This window comes from Patagioenas fasciata, chromosome 3, assembly GCF_037038585.1.
Source record: "Patagioenas fasciata isolate bPatFas1 chromosome 3, bPatFas1.hap1, whole genome shotgun sequence".
Lineage (NCBI taxonomy): Eukaryota > Metazoa > Chordata > Aves > Columbiformes > Columbidae > Patagioenas > Patagioenas fasciata.
This window is the reverse complement of record NC_092522.1, coordinates 92479350-92498995: the sequence shown is the minus strand read 5'-3', so window position 1 is coordinate 92498995 and position 19646 is coordinate 92479350. Positions and strand designations below refer to the sequence as shown.

At 36.8% G+C, this 19646-nt stretch overlaps 1 protein-coding gene across 6 annotated transcripts in view; it reads left to right on the top strand.

Moving 5' to 3' along the window:
• The window catches only part of MYO6 (myosin VI), a 119347-nt gene that overhangs the window by 88555 nt on the left and 11146 nt on the right, over positions 1–19646 (top strand). For 3 of the 6 annotated variants that reach the window (XM_071806847.1, XM_065833818.2, XM_065833817.2), the window contains exons 21-32: positions 92–222; positions 425–502; positions 1433–1562; positions 2246–2336; positions 3513–3663; positions 5012–5220; positions 5587–5665; positions 7875–8035; positions 11025–11054; positions 11538–11576; positions 14947–15050; positions 16359–16490. In XM_071806847.1, the coding sequence (XP_071662948.1) occupies positions 92–222; positions 425–502; positions 1433–1562; positions 2246–2336; positions 3513–3663; positions 5012–5220; positions 5587–5665; positions 7875–8035; positions 11025–11054; positions 11538–11576; positions 14947–15050; positions 16359–16490 (1335 nt within the window). The remainder of the gene's footprint in view (positions 1–91; positions 223–424; positions 503–1432; positions 1563–2245; positions 2337–3512; positions 3664–5011; positions 5221–5586; positions 5666–7874; positions 8036–11024; positions 11055–11537; positions 11577–14946; positions 15051–16358; positions 16491–19646) is intronic. The other 3 variants (XM_065833820.2, XM_065833819.2, XM_071806848.1) reach the window with 2 other exon arrangements.

Genomic DNA, 19646 nt, shown 5'->3' with positions numbered 1-19646 from the left:
TCCATCATAAACTACTGGTTATGATAAAAATCACAACTTCATTTGCATTTTACTGGTATCAACTTCTGTGCATATGATTCTATGTATCTAGGAATGGTGTCTGTTCTGGATTTGATGCAAGGTGGTTTCCCTTCGCGAGCTTCATTTCATGAACTGTATAATATGTACAAGAAATACTTGCCTGAAAAATTGGCTCGACTGGATCCTAGGCTTTTTTGCAAGGTAAGAAAGAAATTCATTATTCTTCTGCATCATCCAGGACAGAAAATATATTGTGGGGATTTTTTTTGGGTTTTGAACTTTTTTGTTTGTTTGGGTTTGTTTTTGTTGTTTTGGTTTTTTTTTTTTTTTTTTTGGTTGTTTGGTGTTTTTTTTTTTTTTGAAAGAGGCAGAATTATAATCCTAACTGTTTTATGTGTTTCAGGCACTATTTAAAGCCTTGGGACTGAATGAAAATGATTACAAATTTGGGCTAACCAAGGTGTTTTTTAGACCTGGCAAGGTAATGTTTCTCTTGGAGTTCGTGAATGTGAATCTTAGAATAATTTCAATTGGCAGGGACCTCTGAAGGTGACATTGTTCAACACATGACTAAAAGTGCGGCCAACTTAAATAACATTGCCCAGGGTTTTTCGTAAATACTGTTCACTTTCTGTGAAAAAAGTCAGTATTAATGCTCATATGGTTAGTTTCATAGTCTTGTCGCTAATGCTGCTATATTCCTAATGCAATGTTTGTATTCTCAGATGTTCTACCAGTCAGTTGAGACTTATGTTAACTATTACAAAGAACAAGTTAGAGCAAAGAAAAAATATTTTCTCCTGAAATCTATTTATAACTGAAATATCTTTCTGGGATTCTGAGCATTGCTGCTACTATGCAAAGAAGATGAAGTGGGGAGCTGTTGTGACTAGAAAAGAAGATTATCATAGTTTCAGCAAAATGTTCCTACTGTCTTAATTACCAAAAACAGAAGTGCAGGATTTTCAGAAAAGGTTGCCTTTAGTTAAATTCTTATACAAATGTTAAAAATTGAGAAGTGCTTTCAGCGCTCTGTTTTTCCCCAGATACAGAATTAGAGGTGTCTTGTAGCTGTAGAAAGTCAAAGTGTTTAGGCTGTAGAGAAACAATTAATTAAAAAAAATGTTGACAATAATATTTTTAGTGATTAATAAATGATTTGTTTATTCAAAATGCCAAGTGTTGCACATCAGTTAAACAAACAAACTGAAAACCTGGGTAGTCATTTCTGTCAGACGTACCTGCTCACTTAAATTAATTCAAAGCTGATATAACGGTGACATACAGTTTGCAGTAAAAATATTTTGGTTTTAACCTAACATGCTCTCAAAGAATAATGTCAAACAGTCTCTGTTTTCCTGATTTGTAAAACGTTGTGGGTTTTTTGTTTGTTTGTTTGTTTTTATTTTAGTTTGCAGAGTTTGATCAGATAATGAAGTCTGATCCAGATCATTTAGCAGAGCTAGTTAAACGAGTGAATCGCTGGCTTATCTGCAGTCGTTGGAAAAAAGTTCAATGGTGTTCTCTCTCAGTGATCAAATGTACGTATTTCATGTTTTATTAAATCAAAATATTTGTTAGAAATATAGTGGAACTGGCTGTCCAGAGAAGCTGTCAATGCCCCATCCCTGACAGTGTTCAAGGCCAGGTTGGACAGGGCTTTGAGCAACCTGGTTTAGTGGAAGGTGTCCCTGCCCAGGGCAGGGGGTTGAAACTAGATAGTCTTTAAGGTCCCTTCCAACCCAAATGTGTATAGCAGATGTTTACATACTAAGGTCTGAGTAATTGCTTTCAAGATTGTTGAGATTTTCTTATTTAGTGCTTTATGTTAGGGGGGCATAGAGCAGAGGTTTTTCAAAGTGCGACATACAGCCCGCCACTAGTGTCTTATGTCCAGTCTACTAGGGTGCTCACTGAAGCCTGGGTAGACACTTGCACAGAAATAAAGAGCTGTCGTGAGTCTTGTGGGGGAGAGACTTCCACATCAGCAGGGGAGAACAGGAGTTCAGCTCTCAACCAACAACATGTGCTACGGGAGCAACATCCCCGCTCCAGCAACTACTGCTGGCTGATCGGCATGTAAGCGCCCATCAGTATAGATAGGCAGTTTCTAAGTGCTTGGCCTGCCCAGTTTACTGTGCAGAGTGGGAATGAAGTGGTGTAGCACAGAGTTGTGTTAAATTGTATAAACCATTAAGACTCAGTATCTTCTGTGTGTTAACAGTGAAAAATAAGATAAAATACCGAGCCGGTGCCTGCATTAAAATACAAAAGACTGTTCGTATGTGGCTTTGCAAGAGAAAGCACAAACCACGGTAAGAGGATATTCCTTGGTTGATAAAAATGGATTTTTAATAATATTTTCTTGTGAATGTGAAGAGGAGATTTACTATGCTGAATTAAATATATCTAAAGTGATGCTAAGTATGACTGAAAGACACTTTGAGAGGTGCCGTGCTCCTCCTCTCTTTCCCAAGGATGAATAGATTAAATCTGAACTTTTCCTAAGAGAAGTTTGTTTAGCTCTTTGTACATAAAATCCTTCAGTGATAGCCTAGTTATTAGAAATCCTTAGTTAAGTCTCTCTAAATGAAATTTAAGCTCATTAATTCTTCTCTTTTACCTATTCACACCTTCCTCTATAGGCCCACTTTATTTTTTATCTTGCAAATAATTGTGTGTTCTATCTGTCTTGTCTCCTCTTGAAATTAAGTAATTCCATTAGTCTGCATGGAATAGCGATGGAAAAACCACTTCAGTCATTAAGCTCTGCTGACACCATTTTGTTCTTTGATAGATGTCCAACTCTCTGTTCTTTAGTAGTAAGGTTCTTACAAAACATATTCTTTTACATCCTTTGATAGTTATGTTTCATTTTGTACCTTGGCATTTCTGACCATATCCCTATATTTTTAAGCTGTTCTGTAGTCATCTTTAATGATTTGATTTAGTTTCTACTGAATCTCATTTCAGTGATTTTTTTTCTAGTACGACTGTCTCTGCAGAATCGTAACTTGTATCTGTGGCCTCCAGTATTGTTTCTTTAAAAAACTCAGAGTTTTCCTGGACTCTTCCCTTGACTTTTTTTTTTTTCCCCTGTGGAGCCTAGTGACTGTATTCCCTGCTCTGTAGTTAAATTTTATCTGATTCACTCCCATTATTGGTCTTTGAGTAAGTGGCACATCTCAACCTTTATCCACTTCAGTCAGAATCCTCTAGTGGGAAGAAAAAAACCCAGTACATAAATTCTGAAAATAAAAATGCATTTTCCCATTTTGAGTCACTGTCTGCTAAGCAGTTTTAATTATTTTTTTGCAAAAGACATCATTGCTTAGTTACTTCTTGTGATAATATTTGAATTCCAAAAAAAGGGTGAGTTTTATCAGAGGGTATAACTTGTCTCCCTTATCTACCTCTTTGAAGTGGTAGTTTTAAAAATGTCACCTTGTAAAAACACCTTAAGATACAAATAAACTGTCTTACCTTCACAGTATTGATGGCCTGATAAAAGTGCGTACGCTGAAAAAAAGACTTGATAAATTTAATGAAGTAGTAAATGCTCTGAAGGAGGGGAAGTCAGAGACAAGCAAGCAGGTCAAGGAGCTGGAATCTTCTATTGATGCTTCAATGACCAAAATCAAGGTATGCTAATAATCAGAGAGATAGTTTTTTATTACTGGAATCTTCAAAAGTCATAATCTAAAGTAGAAGGCAAATGTATTGTTCTTAATAGATAAGACATTTTAATATAGAGGTCTTAATATTCAGAGGCACTGGGTAAATCCAGTTTAAATTATATGTGAATGTAATTGAAGTGAATCCTGAAACTGAGTGCATACATCTTGACTTCAGCATTATTAATTTGTGTTTCAAAATCGGCACTGGAGAATTTAAAGCAAAAATTCATGTTGATATTGTGAGACAAGTGTTGTTAGTAATTTGCTTGTTGCTTTTATATTGGAATAATGCATCTTAGCGATGTTTTAAATTAATCAGGGCTGAAACTTACAAGCATTTATCACAGAGTGAAGAATTTTATATTCCAGTTACCATTTTTTTTCAGACTTGGTGGTAAAGAGAATTCAACTTGTTGATTATGATTCAGGGTCTATAGTTCTCAGTTTTTTACCGCAGGAGCACACAGACAAAATAAAAACACGCTGGGACTTGTTACTGTTAGAAGAAAATTGATGTATTGATTTTTTGTTTCTTGCAATGTTGCAACTTTCCTACTGTATCATATTAAGATTTTTCTATTTAAAACCATGTTTGAAAAGATGACAAGTTAACCTGTCATCTTATAGTTCTCTTTTCTAATAAAAATAAGACAATTTGGTTATCATTATGATACACTCTCGGTAAAGGTCAGCAAACACTATGTAACAGAGTTTTATTTGTATACATCAACATGAATTGCAAAATTAAATTGTAGCTATCAATGAGATTTGAAAACATGTAACAAAGGCTATTGTTTTAAGTATTTTCAAGTTGTTATTTGCTCCTAATACCTTTTTAAAAATATTAGTCACAGCATGATCCAATATTTTTTCTAAGTGCTGGCACACATAGTAAGCAAAACTCTTCTGTGCTATGACATAAAAGGCAGAGCTGTAAATAACCACCATAGAAGCTAAGTACACAACACAAAATGCACATAGGAGGCCCTTAGTTTGGTAGAGAATTAATTTCTGTTGCTTAAAACTGCAGGGTTTAAAAGATGAAGGTGTGCTTTCAAAAAAAGTCATGGTTACTTTCATTGATAAAATGGGGATTCTTTATATGGTTTTAAATGAGAGAGGAGAGTAATGGATCCCCAGGATTTTAGGAAGAAAGGGAAGGGTGTGCTTAAGCTTCCCCACCCTGAAGCGTATACATAATTTAATTATACTGCTCAATTCTCTCATGTCACTTACCATTTTTTCAATATACACTTTTTAAAAGTGAAGTACAAACGCAGAAGAAAATAATCTCTTCTTATTTTGTTTTACAGACCACTATAATGACTAGGGAACAGATACAGAAAGAATATGATGCTCTAGTCAGAAGCTCAGAGCAACTTCTGAGTGCGCTGCAAAAGAAGAAACAGCAAGAGGAGGAAGCAGAGAGGCTACGACGCATCCAGGAAGAAATGGAAAAGGAAAGAAAGAGACGTGAAGAGGAAGAACAGAAACGAAGGAAGGAAGAAGAGGAAAGACGTCTGTGAGTCTCGAATAAGTTGCTTGTTATAGAATAGGAAACAAATAGGAAAATCACTTTAATGAAGTTGTTTTTAGTACTCCTATGCTTAAAGAGAGTCACTTGGATTGTACTTCTGGTGTGCTATGCAGCATTAAAATGTTCCCTTTTCCAGTGATTTATAAGATAAGAACAGACTATGGAAGAAATTATATGATGCAGCTGGAAATATAGGTGGACTTGAAAGGTTCCTTGACTTTACGTCTAGTGTCCTGTCACAAGGACTGTACTGACTTCTGGATTGCCATTCAATTTTATGGAAGATGCTTATATATCTCATGTTCATTTGCATCATAATATGTTTTCATTCCTTCTCCTCTTTTGTAATAGGAAATCTGAGATTGAGGCAAAGAGAAAACAGGAAGAGGAAGAAAGGAAAAAGAGGGAAGAGGAAGAAAAGCGTATTCAGGTGATGTTTTAGCTGAGTGTAGGTTTTGTGGGTTTTCGGGGGATTTTTTTTATTGTTGTTGTTGGGTTTTTAAAAATCTTTTTCATGGCCTAGGTTCCCCACTGAGTTTTAACAGCTTCATTTTATAAATTCGTATCTCGGAGTCATGCAGCAGTGTTGCTTTATTTGTAAATGAAGGGCAAAAATCCTGATAAGGGCATCCCAATACAGATCACCTATGTCTAGTCTATGTGCAAGTTCAGGTACATTTGTTTTCAAAGGGTTTTAAAAGTTAGTTTAAAAGTAAAAATGCACAACACTGCACAACTACTTTAAGCTTTGGGGTTTTTGCAGGTGCTCCATGTCAGGCAAGTTCGTCACTCTTTCACTAGAAGTCATGTACACATTCAGACTATGTCACGTACCAGCTTAACTGTAAACACTTTGAGAATATTGGTAATAATAAGAGGTTACAGAACTGTCTCTAGTAGCCCCTTTGACTACATTCAGGTAGAATAAATACACGCAGTTCAAGCCCTACCACTCCACTCCTCCCCCTTGATTCCTGACACTTGTTGCCAATCCCATTGTGAATTCTCACTCTGAGGTGCATTTGGCCCCTACACCCGTGTTTTCCTCTTGTGTTGGAGATCGCCTGGGTAACCTGGGAGAGCAGACTCAGAGAAGAAGCTTCTGTGTAGGGGAAGGTGTAGCAAGTGCAGGGCAGTGGTCACTGATGTTTACACACTCTCTTAAGTCCTATCCATGATTAATAAGAGGCAGAATTTTTCTTCTGTATCTTATTATCCCTGGAGTTAGCCTAGCACTGCTTATCCTTCTAGCCTCTGCATGCACTCTTCTATCACCTCACCTTTGTTCCTGACAAACAAGTCGCTGGAACTAACACAGAAATTATAGCCTAACTTTGATAAAAAATGAATCCTTGTTATGTTATTGGGTCTGTCACCTGTATCAGAATAATAAGCACTACTAGCTTGCAGAAGTTAAACATAAGAAGGGTAAGCTGCTATTTGGCTGGTGTCTAAATCATTGCTTGGAGACCATTGCAGATGTGCCTAGTGTTTTGTGAGAAATTCATAGGATAAATTTCCGTTCAGGGACAGTATAAATGGATTAAAATTGGTCCATGGAGGACGCAAGATGGACTGTTGCCAGAAGGTTTAAAAACTTGGTCTGCCAGCACTGTGAGCAACTCTAGGGATTGTCTTTATTTATGTTTCTTTGTTTCTAAGATGTGAATATCTGCAATGCAGAATGTAATTTAAACTTTTACTTAGAAACACTGCATTTGGATACAAAGCAGATATGTAATCCAGTAGGGTATTTCTTACTTCTACATACAGTTAATTACTCATTATTTCTCCTTCTGGTGGTTGTTGCTATCACCTGATCTAAAATGGGATTCATAGGGTAAAGTCACTGGTCTTACTGTGCTGCTTTGGTGCTGCAAATTCACGATGCTGAGTGGTAGTGACTTTGTCTCCTTTGTTGACTTTTGGGCACCAAGAGAGGCACTTGGTGTATGGGATTTTCAGAAGTAGAAATTGGATGATCACATTTTACTTACTGTGTGTGCAAGAATCTTTGTTAAATAATGATGGAACTGGAATTACAGTTTTGCTCTGCAGAGGCAGTGTATCTGTATTGCTTCTGCATTGCAGCAAGTGGGAATTTTACCGTTTGCTTAAATTCAAAGACAGGTCCACAGAAGATTCCAGTGTTTGTCTCAAGCCCTTTTCAAAATGAACCACAGACCTTATATGCAGAGCAATGCCTATAGCAAAGTCCTGTAATGCCAAGTGCAGAGTATCAGGGGAGTATTGTGTTAGGGCTGTGGAGAAATAATCATATTGCTCTCTAGCATCTGAGTTTTAACGATTCTAAAAACTTTCAAATCAAATTTTCATAGTAGTTAACAAAAAGCTTCATGTACTTTTAAAATAAGGAATGATTGGTTGGCACTTCAGTTTGAATAGGTAATACAAGTGGTGGACACCAATTGGGTTTGATAAAGTATATGAAAACCAAGATGCAATCTGTAGCTGTTTTTTTTTTTCCTTGGGTCACGCTAATTACTAATGCTGTTACTTTTTCAGTTCTGTAAATACTGCATGTTTCAAAAGCTATAAATATGCTACTATTTTCTAATCATTTGCTTATGTAGCATTTTGGTTTTGATTGGATGAGGTTAAAGTGTGTTTTTATACAGGCTGAAATTGAGGCTCAGCTAGCTAGAGAACGAGAAGAGGAAACCCAGCATCAGGCAGTTCTTGAACAGGAACGTCGTGATCGTGAACTTGCAATGAGAATTGCCCAGAGTGAGGCAGAACTCATCAGTGATGAGGCCCAACTTGATTTAGGATTGCGCAGGTATGGCCTTAAGTATTTAAATTTCTCTCTTTTTTTTTTTTTTTTCTTCCTATCCTGATTCTTTTGAGAAGACTATGCTCTTGTGGGTTTTATGTATTTTTCTGTTAATTAAATGAACCCTTTAAGTCAGTGTATTTTTTTCAAATTAACTTGTGAAATTTATTAGAAATAGATTGCTTTTCCTTAAAGACACTGTCCATTTTGTGTCTTGCTGCGTGCAGTTCTCTTTCTCTTTTTGATTTCTGGGAAGGATGGCAACTAATTTAAATTATTATTTCTATTACCAATTTAAAGTAGTGAATGGAATTTCTTCAGTGATAAGTAGTAATAAAGCATACCCTTTCCGGTACTCGGTGGTTCCAGTAATGTAGTGTGGATTTGCCTGTGTCTTCTTTAACAAAAAGCCCTCTTTGAATGCAGAAATAGTACTTATTTCTGTGGACGGACTGGTAAGGTTTTTTTAATGTGGAATTGATATATTGGACATAGATGGGTTTGAACATTAAATGTTGTCTTAAACATTTCTGGTTTGTTTTGTTTGAACTTTTTGACGTGTCACAAGAAGGGCTCGGCTTTTGGTGCACAGATCCACACTGCCTGCAAAGCAAAATCTCTTCAGTTCCAGTAAAAATGGTACTTATTTGTCAAATTACGTAAAGGGACCTATGATCATGTCAGTGCTGACATCATTAGTGCTAGTCTACTCTATTTCTTGTTGAAAGAAGGGGAGTAAGAAAATCCTAATTGTTTCCATAGAATTTCAAGCTCCCAGATGTGTTCTCTTTGCTACTCTAATTTTATATAGATGTATACTTTTTTTTTTTAATTTTTAAAACTATATGCCTACGTGAGATAGCTAGCTTTTTTATTTTTGGCATGTACAATACTGATTTTTACATACTTCCACTAAAATTATTGTGGTTTCGCCCTCAGTTATACAATAGCTGCCATATTTTCTCAGATGAGACTGTAACATGCTCATTTGGGTGTCCTAGTGCTTCACAAACAGCATTCTGGAGATTTTTATACTTTCCGTATTTGGATTTTGGTGTGATAGTTTGAAGGTAAACCCAAAGTCACTCTGCTATTGCCACCTGGCAAATGTCTCTTAAATATGAAAGCTCATGGGTGGTCCTGGTATTTGTCTTCTTTGTGTAATCCTGGAATGGATGATGAACTAACCATCCTGATAGGTAAAACTTCCAGTTTCTCTCAGCTGTGTAGCTAGCAGTAGGAGAATGAAGGCTCTTTTCTGAATGGTTCAAAAGTGTAGAGTGGTCTGAAGAAGTTAACATAGCGATGTAAGTCCTTTCTTAAACAATGAAATACATAGATTTGGAATAGGTATTTGGATTTTTCTGCTTATATGAGATTTATTTTTATCTCATTAGCAAAGTTTTTTTCTTTCTGCTTCTGCAATCTACAACAAAGAGTTTTAAGCATGTCCAAAATTTGAAGAAAATTCTTTCAATTCGCCTTTGATTTTAAAAACAAAAACGTTCCCCAGAGCCCAGTATCTTGTACTGAAATCCAAGGATAGATTGCCATGTAACTGCAGGAATCAGCTTAAATGTAGAAACTGTGGGAATTCCTCTCTGAAATGAGAGCTCTTTATCAGTTTGAACAAATCATGTAACTTAATAATTTAAACAGAAATTCTCAGGACTTACTTTAATTGATATCAGTAAAAATCTTACTAAAGTCCAAGGAAGTTATATTCTGCCACCTTCTGGACTTGAGACGTGCATATTACCATAAGATACACTGAAATCACTGTGACTTTTATGTATGTATATTTCCTTTTTCTGTTAATTTTTGCTGTAGTAAGGTAAAGTGTTCTATCACTCCATGCTGAATTAATGCAGTATACTCGTTGTACAGGTTTTTCACACAATTTTGTAAAAAATCATTTCATGCTACCACATTGACATGAATAGAAGGTGATTTTTATGTGCCATGTCAAAGGAACTTATTTCTAAGGAACACGTGATACGTACACAGTATCACATTTGAAAATGAGTAGTCTCTATTTTTTTCCTCCCCAATACCTTGCTGCAGTCTCCATTATTTTCACAGATACTTAAAGGTTCATAAGTATTAGTAGTTTCTTTAAGAAGTGTACTTGTTTGTTCCTGTCAGAGAAGAAAAGGTGTTTGTTCTTACAGTAGATCCAGCTTTTTTATTTGTGCTTATTCTGTCCTGGATATTCTGGACCTCCCTGACCTTCATGCAATTTTATTTCTCATCTGCAATTTGAAAGCGTGCATAATGAGGCATATACTGCACGTAGAGGTAAATTGGCAGAACTGCTTAGCACTCAAGTAAAAAATGAGTTAAATAATAGATGTCTGTTTTCAACTGTGCAATATTTTTAATTTATGTGGCTTATGGAAACATATAGTACAGCATATAGCACCAAAACAAGCTATTCTCACTTAAGGTGGTGTGAGTACATCTGTTCTGTGTGTTGTGTTGGAACAATTCAAGTAAGTTCTAATTTGTAGTGTATTCAATGCTCCAGGTGTGCACATGTGGGTCTTCAGTGTGGCAGCTGGATTCAGTGTCTTTTTACAGCTTGAATGAAGAAGCTTATCTGACCTGTTCCCAGAGTAGCTACATGAGGATTGCTCTTACTTCTTGTGATATGCTTCTGCAGGCAAAGAATGTATCAGCGATGTATCTCAAAATCTTTGATTTTGAAAGTTGGGGGCAGGGGGAAAGGGTGGGGGAAGTTTTTTCTTGTATGTATTTTCCAGATTATCTTAATTTAACTTTTTAATAATATAACACTCATGGCTGAATGAGAACGATGAAGAAAAAAGGTCTGTATAATTCTGTTTCTCAGTTGAAAAAAAAAAACAAACACCCCAAAAGATAGTAGATAAGATGTGAGAGAGCGGGAATACTGTGCGCCGCCTTTTCCCGCTTCAGATTATTAGAAAGCTAACTAGGAAGTAGTCTATCTAACATAAATATCTTCTATTTGCAGAGCGAATGGAACAAAGCTGCAAATGACCGCGTATGGCATTTTTTTCCATTTGAATGCTCTAACAGAAAAAAAAGTAACATTAATTAATTCCAAGGAAATTTATATTGTCCTCTTATTTACTAATACCCCATAATAATCTTTATTAGCGTGCACCTGCAAACTTTAAATCAGTTTGTAATACCTTATATCCACTACTTTGCTTATGTCTAATAAGCAAGTTAATAATCTAATATACCTAACAATATACCTAATAATATACCTAAGATGATCATATAATTAGTGTCAACTTTTTCCTGTACCATCATTTTTTTGCTGCCCTGTGTGATTATTGCTCTTTACAGAATCAGGACTGTACATACACATATATATATTAGAATGGAAATTATTTAAAATAAGTAGACTTTTTTTGTGCACTTGCATGAACTTCAGTGTGATTGGCAAGAGACTATCAGAGTTGTAAAGGCTGTTTCTATATTGTGTTTGGGTTATGTTTATTTATCAATTTTCTTATAGGGAACAAATGGCCACAGAAATGTCAGAAATATTGTCTAGGTAGGTGAGAAGACAACACCAAATGAATCAATAGTTTTATGAAAAGAAATCACACATTAAATAGGTTGAATTTTTATGGAATGGAAAATAATGGAATCTGGCATTTTAGAGTGCGAAGTAGATAAGTACCTTATTTATTTCAGATAAATTTCCTTTATCAACACCTTTTTTCGGTAGTTATTTTTTCTGCTATTTTAATTGATTATATATATAAAAAAATAATAGTTCACATACCCTGGTATTGTGTTCAATTTTGATAATGTTCCTCCAGCTTTCTTCTCTTTTCACCTCTCTTAATAATATAAAACAAGGCTCCACATCTTTTGGAGGAGTATTTCTACAGATTCAACACAGAGTTAATGAAGTTGTTTAATGTTAATATAACTGTTAGTGCTTTTAATAAGAAAATATTCTAATTATAATTCCCTTCAAATAAAAGCGGTTTTGAAAATTACCATGTGAAAAGCATGTTAACACCCTTCCTAAGATACCTGAACGAAGTCTCCTCTGAGAATTCTTGAATGTTAATTCAAGGTTTTATGCCCAATGCAGGAAGAAAGGAGAATACAGGTTTATATCTGAATACAATTCTTCTGGTACAGTCTCTTACTGGTTTGTGTTAGGATACTAATTCTCTGTTGAAAGAAATTGTAATAGTGTCGTTCATATCAATGAATAATTCAAAAGTGTTTTATGCAACTTGAGGACAGGAATAACCTTTTGACATTCATTTTCTGAAGCTTACATGAGAAGCGAAATTGTTTAGAGATTTTAAAAGTGAATGTGTTGTTAAACAAGCTCCTATGCTGTGTGTATGTAGTCTAAAGATGACTGGTCTCATGTGATTGAGTTTTCTACAGTTGCAGCACTGATAATTGGGAAAGCAGCTGTTAACTAAATTTGTTTCTTGTAGTAACGTTTTAAGAATAGCAGTAAACAATCTTGTGTGTAATTAAGTTAACGTGTGAATTTAGATGACTAGGTTGTGTTGCATGTAGTGGCGTAGTTCCAGTGACAATGGCCAATTCTTAATGTGCAAAAAAAATCACAGAACTTTGGGACAAAGTCAGAGGCTCTGTATTTTGGTTGGATTCAAAATGCAGTACTTCTCACTGCAGGCTTGTTTGCCTATTTTTTTTTTTCACTTTTCATATGCTGGAAGCTTTTGACTTTGGACTGATCTTTTAACTCCGAAAATACTGTTTGTGTTACATAACTTTGTCAGACAGAGCAGTGAAAACCCATTGTCAAGTATGATGCTCTTCTCCCTGCCAGACTGTTACACTTGAAGTCATGCAGAAAACAAGAGAGTGATCTGCAGAGTGCAGAGCAGTACTGTAATGGAAAGGCTAAGCCATTCAATGGGATTAGCATTCTTAAAGATTACTAGTTTAACCAAAGATCTTACAGCCTAGTTCTGCTGCTCTAAATTGTGTAGTGAACTCTTAGAGTGATGGGTAGTGTTGCTAAATAAGGAAAATCCTTAGGATTTGCCAAATGAGGTTCAAGAAGGTTACACACCAGGCAGCGGAAATTACATGTAGCAGAAATCCTTTAATGTCCTACAGGTGTGCCAATGAAAATACTACAATAGATATTTGGAAGGAGACTGTCTAGTGATTTGTTTAACAGTTATGAGTAGTGCAAAAGGTGAGGAAAAGTTCCTGTCCCTAAGCTATGTAGTAATCGAAAGTCAAAGAGGTAATTCTTTATGTCAGACAGCTACCAAAACTGGAAGCTGTGTGTTGACTCAGATTAGTAGTATGAGTAGGCATAGTTAAGCTGATGGTGCAATAAACAGTAAGATTCTGTAGTTTTAATTACATTTCAAGAGATGGTTCAGTTGCTGTTAAGAAGAACATTTGGTTAAACAGTTTATTTTTATTCTATGAAACTTAGTGGTAAAGAAATGCAGTTTACTTTTGTTTTCAGAACTGCTGCATCTACCTAGAGAAATTTTTCACAAAAAATGCATTTATAACGTATGAACTGTGAAGAGAGAATAACATGAAACTTTATAGTCTTGTGTGAGAGGTTTATGGAAAAGTAAGCTTTAAAATAACATTTACTGGATTACAGATACTTTAATCATGTAGCAGTCCCACAAACATATTGCTGCACAGACTTTAGCTGAAAAGGCCTGGTTTCTTCTGTTTTTTCTCTTGTTAATTTTTTAATGTGACATACTGCATGAAGTATTTTGCTGCCCTGTTAAAGATCCAGCTTCTTCTGAACAAATCCTCTCAGATCCTGAAAGATAATTCAGTTTGCTTCATGTTCTTAGTCATGGGCATTAGCAGAGATTGGTAAAACCATGTGTCTGTTCTTGAATTCCTTAGTGTTTAAAAAGTATTCTGATTGTTACTGAATTTTGCAGTGTTTTGAATTTAGTTTATATCCAAATAATCCATGGGAAGTTTGCTGCTCCTAAGGGGGAGTTCTTCTAATTCTTATCTATACAATTTCTAAGGGGAAAAAAAAAGGGGGCTTTTTTCAGGTTTGTCTTTTTACATATACATGTAATGTTTGTCGCATGGATCACCGTATACACACTATTAAAGATGATGGAGATTTTAGTAGTAATTTCTCACTTGCATGTGCTCTTGACTTAATTACACACTAACCTACATGACTAATACTTGTTGCCTTTGCAAAACACTGTTTCTGGACGAGTCTTTTTACACTGGTCAGCCTTTCTTCTGAGAGTGGTCTTTTTTTCTTTGATACCTCTTAATGATTTTTTTTCCCCTCTCCAGAATAAATATTGCTGTTCTCAGAGAACTACTATACAATTAATATACGATTAACATAGAGTTAATTTGATTTCTTCTCTCAAATTATGCTTTTCTCAAAGCCATGTCATATTTTCTCTAGTCTCGGAACAAGGATTTTGCCTTAATCCTGTTCTAAACAGCAGAGGAAATGCCTTTTCTCCCTTCTCCTTGTCTACTTCAGAAATACTTTTCCTCATCTGTTTTTCGAATGGAACTAAAAATGGATATGGTCACTCTGTTGTCTGTATTCTGCATCTTGAGTAGTGCCAGGGAAAACGTACATCAGTGCAGGGTGTGGTGCATATGAATAGAATATGCATCTTTTCACACATAAGAACTAACTTATGAATTCCTTTTAAACTCTAGGCAACCAATCAGATTATTATATGATTTTAAACATAAAAGAAGCTTTCACTTTTTCATAATAATTTGAACATCTTGAAAATAAAATGGTACTTTGCCTTTGAGTTCAGCCCCTCTGCTGCTGATTTCCATTGTAACAAGCGTGTTGCAGTGTTGATTGTGGGATCTCTTCCTCATGTTGTGACAACTCCTGTTTCATACTTGAAAAAATACATATTTTTAAATAATTGTAGGGGTCCTGCTGTTCAAGCCACAAAAGCTGCTGCTGGTACTAAGAAGCATGATCTCAGTAAGTGGAAATATGCAGAGCTTCGTGATACAATCAATACATCCTGTGGTAAGTTGTTTGTTTTTCTGATTTGGGAAAGAAGTGAAGTTGTAGTTCCTGTGACAAAGATAAAAACTTGCTCATTAATTTATTCAGGATTGAATGAATGTCAAATGAATTTTTAAAAGTTCTGTTACCCCAGTGAAAACAGCAAACTAAGCTGTTTCCATATTGAGGAAACTGAATTTCCTTTGTTACCTCTTTTACAGATTATATATGTATTATGTTAAACTTCTTGGGCCATAATATACATATTATAATTTTGTAATTAAATTGTCTCAGTTTTGTGTATTTTCACAAAGGGAATAATAGTAATTATGTTTTAACTGGAGTTTGTGAGCTCTAAGAAATTTTTCCCTATTTCTTCTTGCTGCCATGAAAGCAAATATGTCGTGTAAAGGACAGCGTAAAATATTTGCTCTCTTAGATGTTCTGATTATTCTTTAATTTTTAAACTGTGTAACTGCATTTGGGTAGCTCACAGTTGTGACATTAACTGCTTTCCCCCCAACGTTATGAAGATAGAAACGGATAAGAATTATTATTACTGTTTCTTCTTGGTTCTGATTGAAACTAATTGGCTGATTTCTGATTTAAGATAACTCTGAATTTCTACCTGGATGTAGAAATTGGAAACAAACCCATTTTCTCTATTCATATTTAAAACCTAAAATTAACTCCAAATTCTGTGTTTCTATTGGTTTCGTATAAGCGAGACTGGAGCAATGTTTTCAGCTGAATAGATGGTGCAGTAATACAAGCTGCTAATTTATATTCATCCATAGTGAAGCCAGCTTGGATACTCTTAGGTGACTAAGGAAAAATCCTTGCAATCAGTCAGTCTCTTAGTGTTATGAAATTCAAGAAAATGAAAATATATTTAATAAAGTGGAAAAAGAACCTAGATCTGAGTAGTAAAATTGATGATTTTCTTCAGTTGCAGAAATAAAGTTCAGCAGTAAAATTTTATTTGTTTCTGTATGACTGTTGGCTTGTGATAATGTCAACAGTCAAATTTAGTAGAGTGAAAATTTTATTTGTAGCATTTTGCTGTTCCAAATCACACAGTGAAACAGCTACTTTGAGGACTGCCATTCCTCTAAAGGAGCAAAGATATATAGCACTCCAAGGGACTTTCTGGGCAATAAAATCCAGGCCCTGTTGCTGCAAAGAATGAGAGTTTAGTATATTATATGATAACAGATCAATGTTACAACCTGATCTAAAATGATGTACCTATCAGTACAGAAAAGCATTTCATAAAGAATTGTTCTGATTTTTCCTTCTTCTCCCTTCCTTCCCCCTTTTTGGAGACAGATATTGAACTGTTGGCAGCTTGCAGAGAAGAGTTTCACAGAAGGCTAAAGGTGTATCATGCCTGGAAATCCAAGAATAAGAAACGCAATGCAGAAACAGAACAGCGAGCTCCCAAATCAGTTACAGACTATGGTGAGGACAGATGATTTTGTGTTTAAAATATTTTTTGTGACAATATTATAAAGAAAATGTTTCTAGAATGAATTTTGGTTTGTTAGGTTGAAGGGAAATTCTTAGGTTTTTGAAGAGTATTTTTATATCAATTTAAGGTAAATATTTGGAAGAGATTAGAACCGACAAATACTTCGCAGAAAGTTGAATACTTTCAGGCGACCCAGATACATGTACTGAGCAGCTCTCCCTCCCAAAAGCCTTTTGCCATACCAGCTCACATATGTTAACAGTTCTTGATTTGATGTTGCAGTTGCTGGTGTTTTTGCTAAATATTCATTGCTGTATTACTTAAGAAAATTTTCCATCTATGAAAATGTGATTTGCTTTTTCAGACTTCTGAAACTCTTGTTGTTTCATACTAGTTCTAACCTTACAGTTCAGCACAGAGAATTATGCCTAGGGTTAGAATAGAGAGTCTGAAAACAGTTCTTGAGTAGTCCATCTATCAGAGAATTGTATAGGATTTTCTGGTGTTACAAAACACAAGATTGGAAGGGATCATGCTCTCTTAAGTAAATTACATTTGGGGTCCAGAGAAAACAAAAAGTGTTGATGATAAGGCTTTTTTTCTCATGCTTTTATCCTTTCTTAAGATATAAATATATAAACATAGATGTAGATGCTTTTTAAAGGTGCTATTTGTGTCCTCATTTACATTACCATAAACCATACATATTTCAGCTTACATTCTCTTTTTAAAATTCTGAGCATTGATATTGCAGTTTTTGTTTGATGGGATGACAAATTTTGAATAGTCCCTGCTTTCTTATTAGGCTGTCATTCTGCTGATTTCACAGATGGGTGTTTATTGTCAAAGCGATGCACTAATGAGAGTGACTGCCTTTTCAATTCAATGGGAAAGGGTAGGAGTTGCCATGATTAACACTGTCAGACCTGAAAATCAGATGCCCAGTTTCTGGAGTGATATTTGCAGAGTGGATTGTTACTCTTCTCCTGTCACCCCAGGGTGTAGTGGTAGAGCCCGCCCCGCCCCGGGGGGATGGGGTTGTCGCCAGCCTGGCTGAGAAGTGAAGCCAGAGACAAAAGAAACGAAAGGAGCCCCATTAGAAGGTAACAATGAATGAGCAGTCACCGGACATACGCGTGCAGAGCATGTGGACAGTACATGCAGCCTATCATGTTATTGTATAGCACGAGTTACAAGCAATCACATTGTTGCAAGGCGCATGGACAGGGCAGCTTTGCTGTAAAGCTAGCCCGGTCCGACAATAACGTGAACTCTGGAAGTGAAGACGCGAGGAAAAGCCACCTGGACAGTGACGATTAACCATGCGCTCGAAGAATAGCAGAAAGTAGGCCTATGGGGGGGAATCAGGTGGCATGGGAAACGCGGCATCCGTGGAAGAAAAAATGATAGTGAAAAGTATTCTCCAGCTGGAACAGGAAGATTTTTGGAAGAAGATGCGGTGGAGCATCTTTTACTATTCGCCCAACGAAGAGGTGTGTCTGATCAACAAATTTTTTTCTCCCGGTACATGGGAGGACATAGGGACTGAACAATGGGAAGCGGTGACGAGGGGGAGCCACGAGGCTTGTGACCTCGCCGGACTCTGGCGGGAGATCAGGCAGCTGATGCAGGAAGTCTCAGGGGAGCCAGAGGTGTGTGCCGTCCCCCCAGAGCCGCCCACCGTGAGCTGCCCCTGCTGTGAGAACTCCGAAAAATCAATACCACTGGTATGTCCCTTATCAGAGCTGGAGTTCTGGGGTGGAGAGCAAATTATACCCTCTGCACCCTTTGACCCATTGCCTGCCTCCGATGACGAATGACAGCAACCAGGAAGTTTCAACAAGCCAGGACAAGTTAATCCACCTGACGTGCCTTTGCCAGGGGACCTGATGGAGCACCAGGATGGAACACTGCAGAATCACCCTGACTTCCAGGAGCAGAGCCACGTGCAGAGCCTGAAGGATTTACTGAGACAGCAGAAGAGCCAGATGCAAGAAGTTCGAAAAGCTATGAAGCGAGTAGATGGCGGTAACAGTAAAACTTCGCAGTTAATAACATATAAAAAGGCATCAGATGCAATTAAGGATGGGTTGGAGGCAATTGGCAGGGAATGTGAAAAACAGGGAAAATGGGAATGGGAGGGGGTGGAATTGGACCTCACTCCTGAGGGGCTCCGTGTTAAAAGGGAGCGAATACAAAAATGGGCTAGACAATGTGTTGAAGATGGGATGTGGTCTGTAAGAGAAGCAGATGAATATTTGAACGCGCGATATGGAAAAGGGCTGGAGACTGGGATAGCAGATTGGTTTGCAAATATGCGTCAACTTACTGATCCACAGGGAAACACAAGGGAATGGTATAGCAGTGATAGTAATGATAATTTGGGTGCTGCCCCTGTGCGTCAGGGTAGAGATATTCCTCAAGATCATTCTTACAAGGCAGGGCAACGCTGGCAAGGGTAATCAGAGATGCAACCATTGAAGGGATTATGTTACCTGGTAGTATTACAGCAATGCCAGTGCACATAGATAACAGAGGACAAAGGCAGTGGTTGCCCTTTGATTGGAAAACGGTTAAGCAATTGCAAAGTGCAGTTATGCAATATGGTATGGATAATAAGCATGTGATGCGGCTAATCACTTCATTTTTCAAGGGGCAGGTACTAATTCAAACAGATATTAAGGCATTGATGGAGTTATTGCTTCCCCCAACAGGGTATTTCCTGTTCTTGGACACAAGTGGCAGGGGAAGGTGGAATTGGCAGTATTAGAAAATGTTCATTTACCAGCTGATGATCCATTGCGATTAGCTAGAATGGACCAATTGCTGTGTCGTGGACAATATGCGGATGGTGCCACTCAGGCAGCACTTCATCCAAGGATTTTGCAGTAAACGCAAGGGCTTGCTCTCGCGGCAGTGAAAGAATTACTAAATGTAGGTAACGCTGTGCCACCCTATTCTACAACAAAGGAGGATCCTGGAGAACCATATATGAAGTTTATGGACCGTTTAAAAGAAGCTATAGATGATTCTCCTAACCTGACTCCAGAGGCAAAAGCTGCTGTGGGGAAAGATTTGGCCATGATAAATGCAAACACCCAATGCCAACAGATGTTAGCCGGTTTGGGAAAAACTGCTTCTCTGGC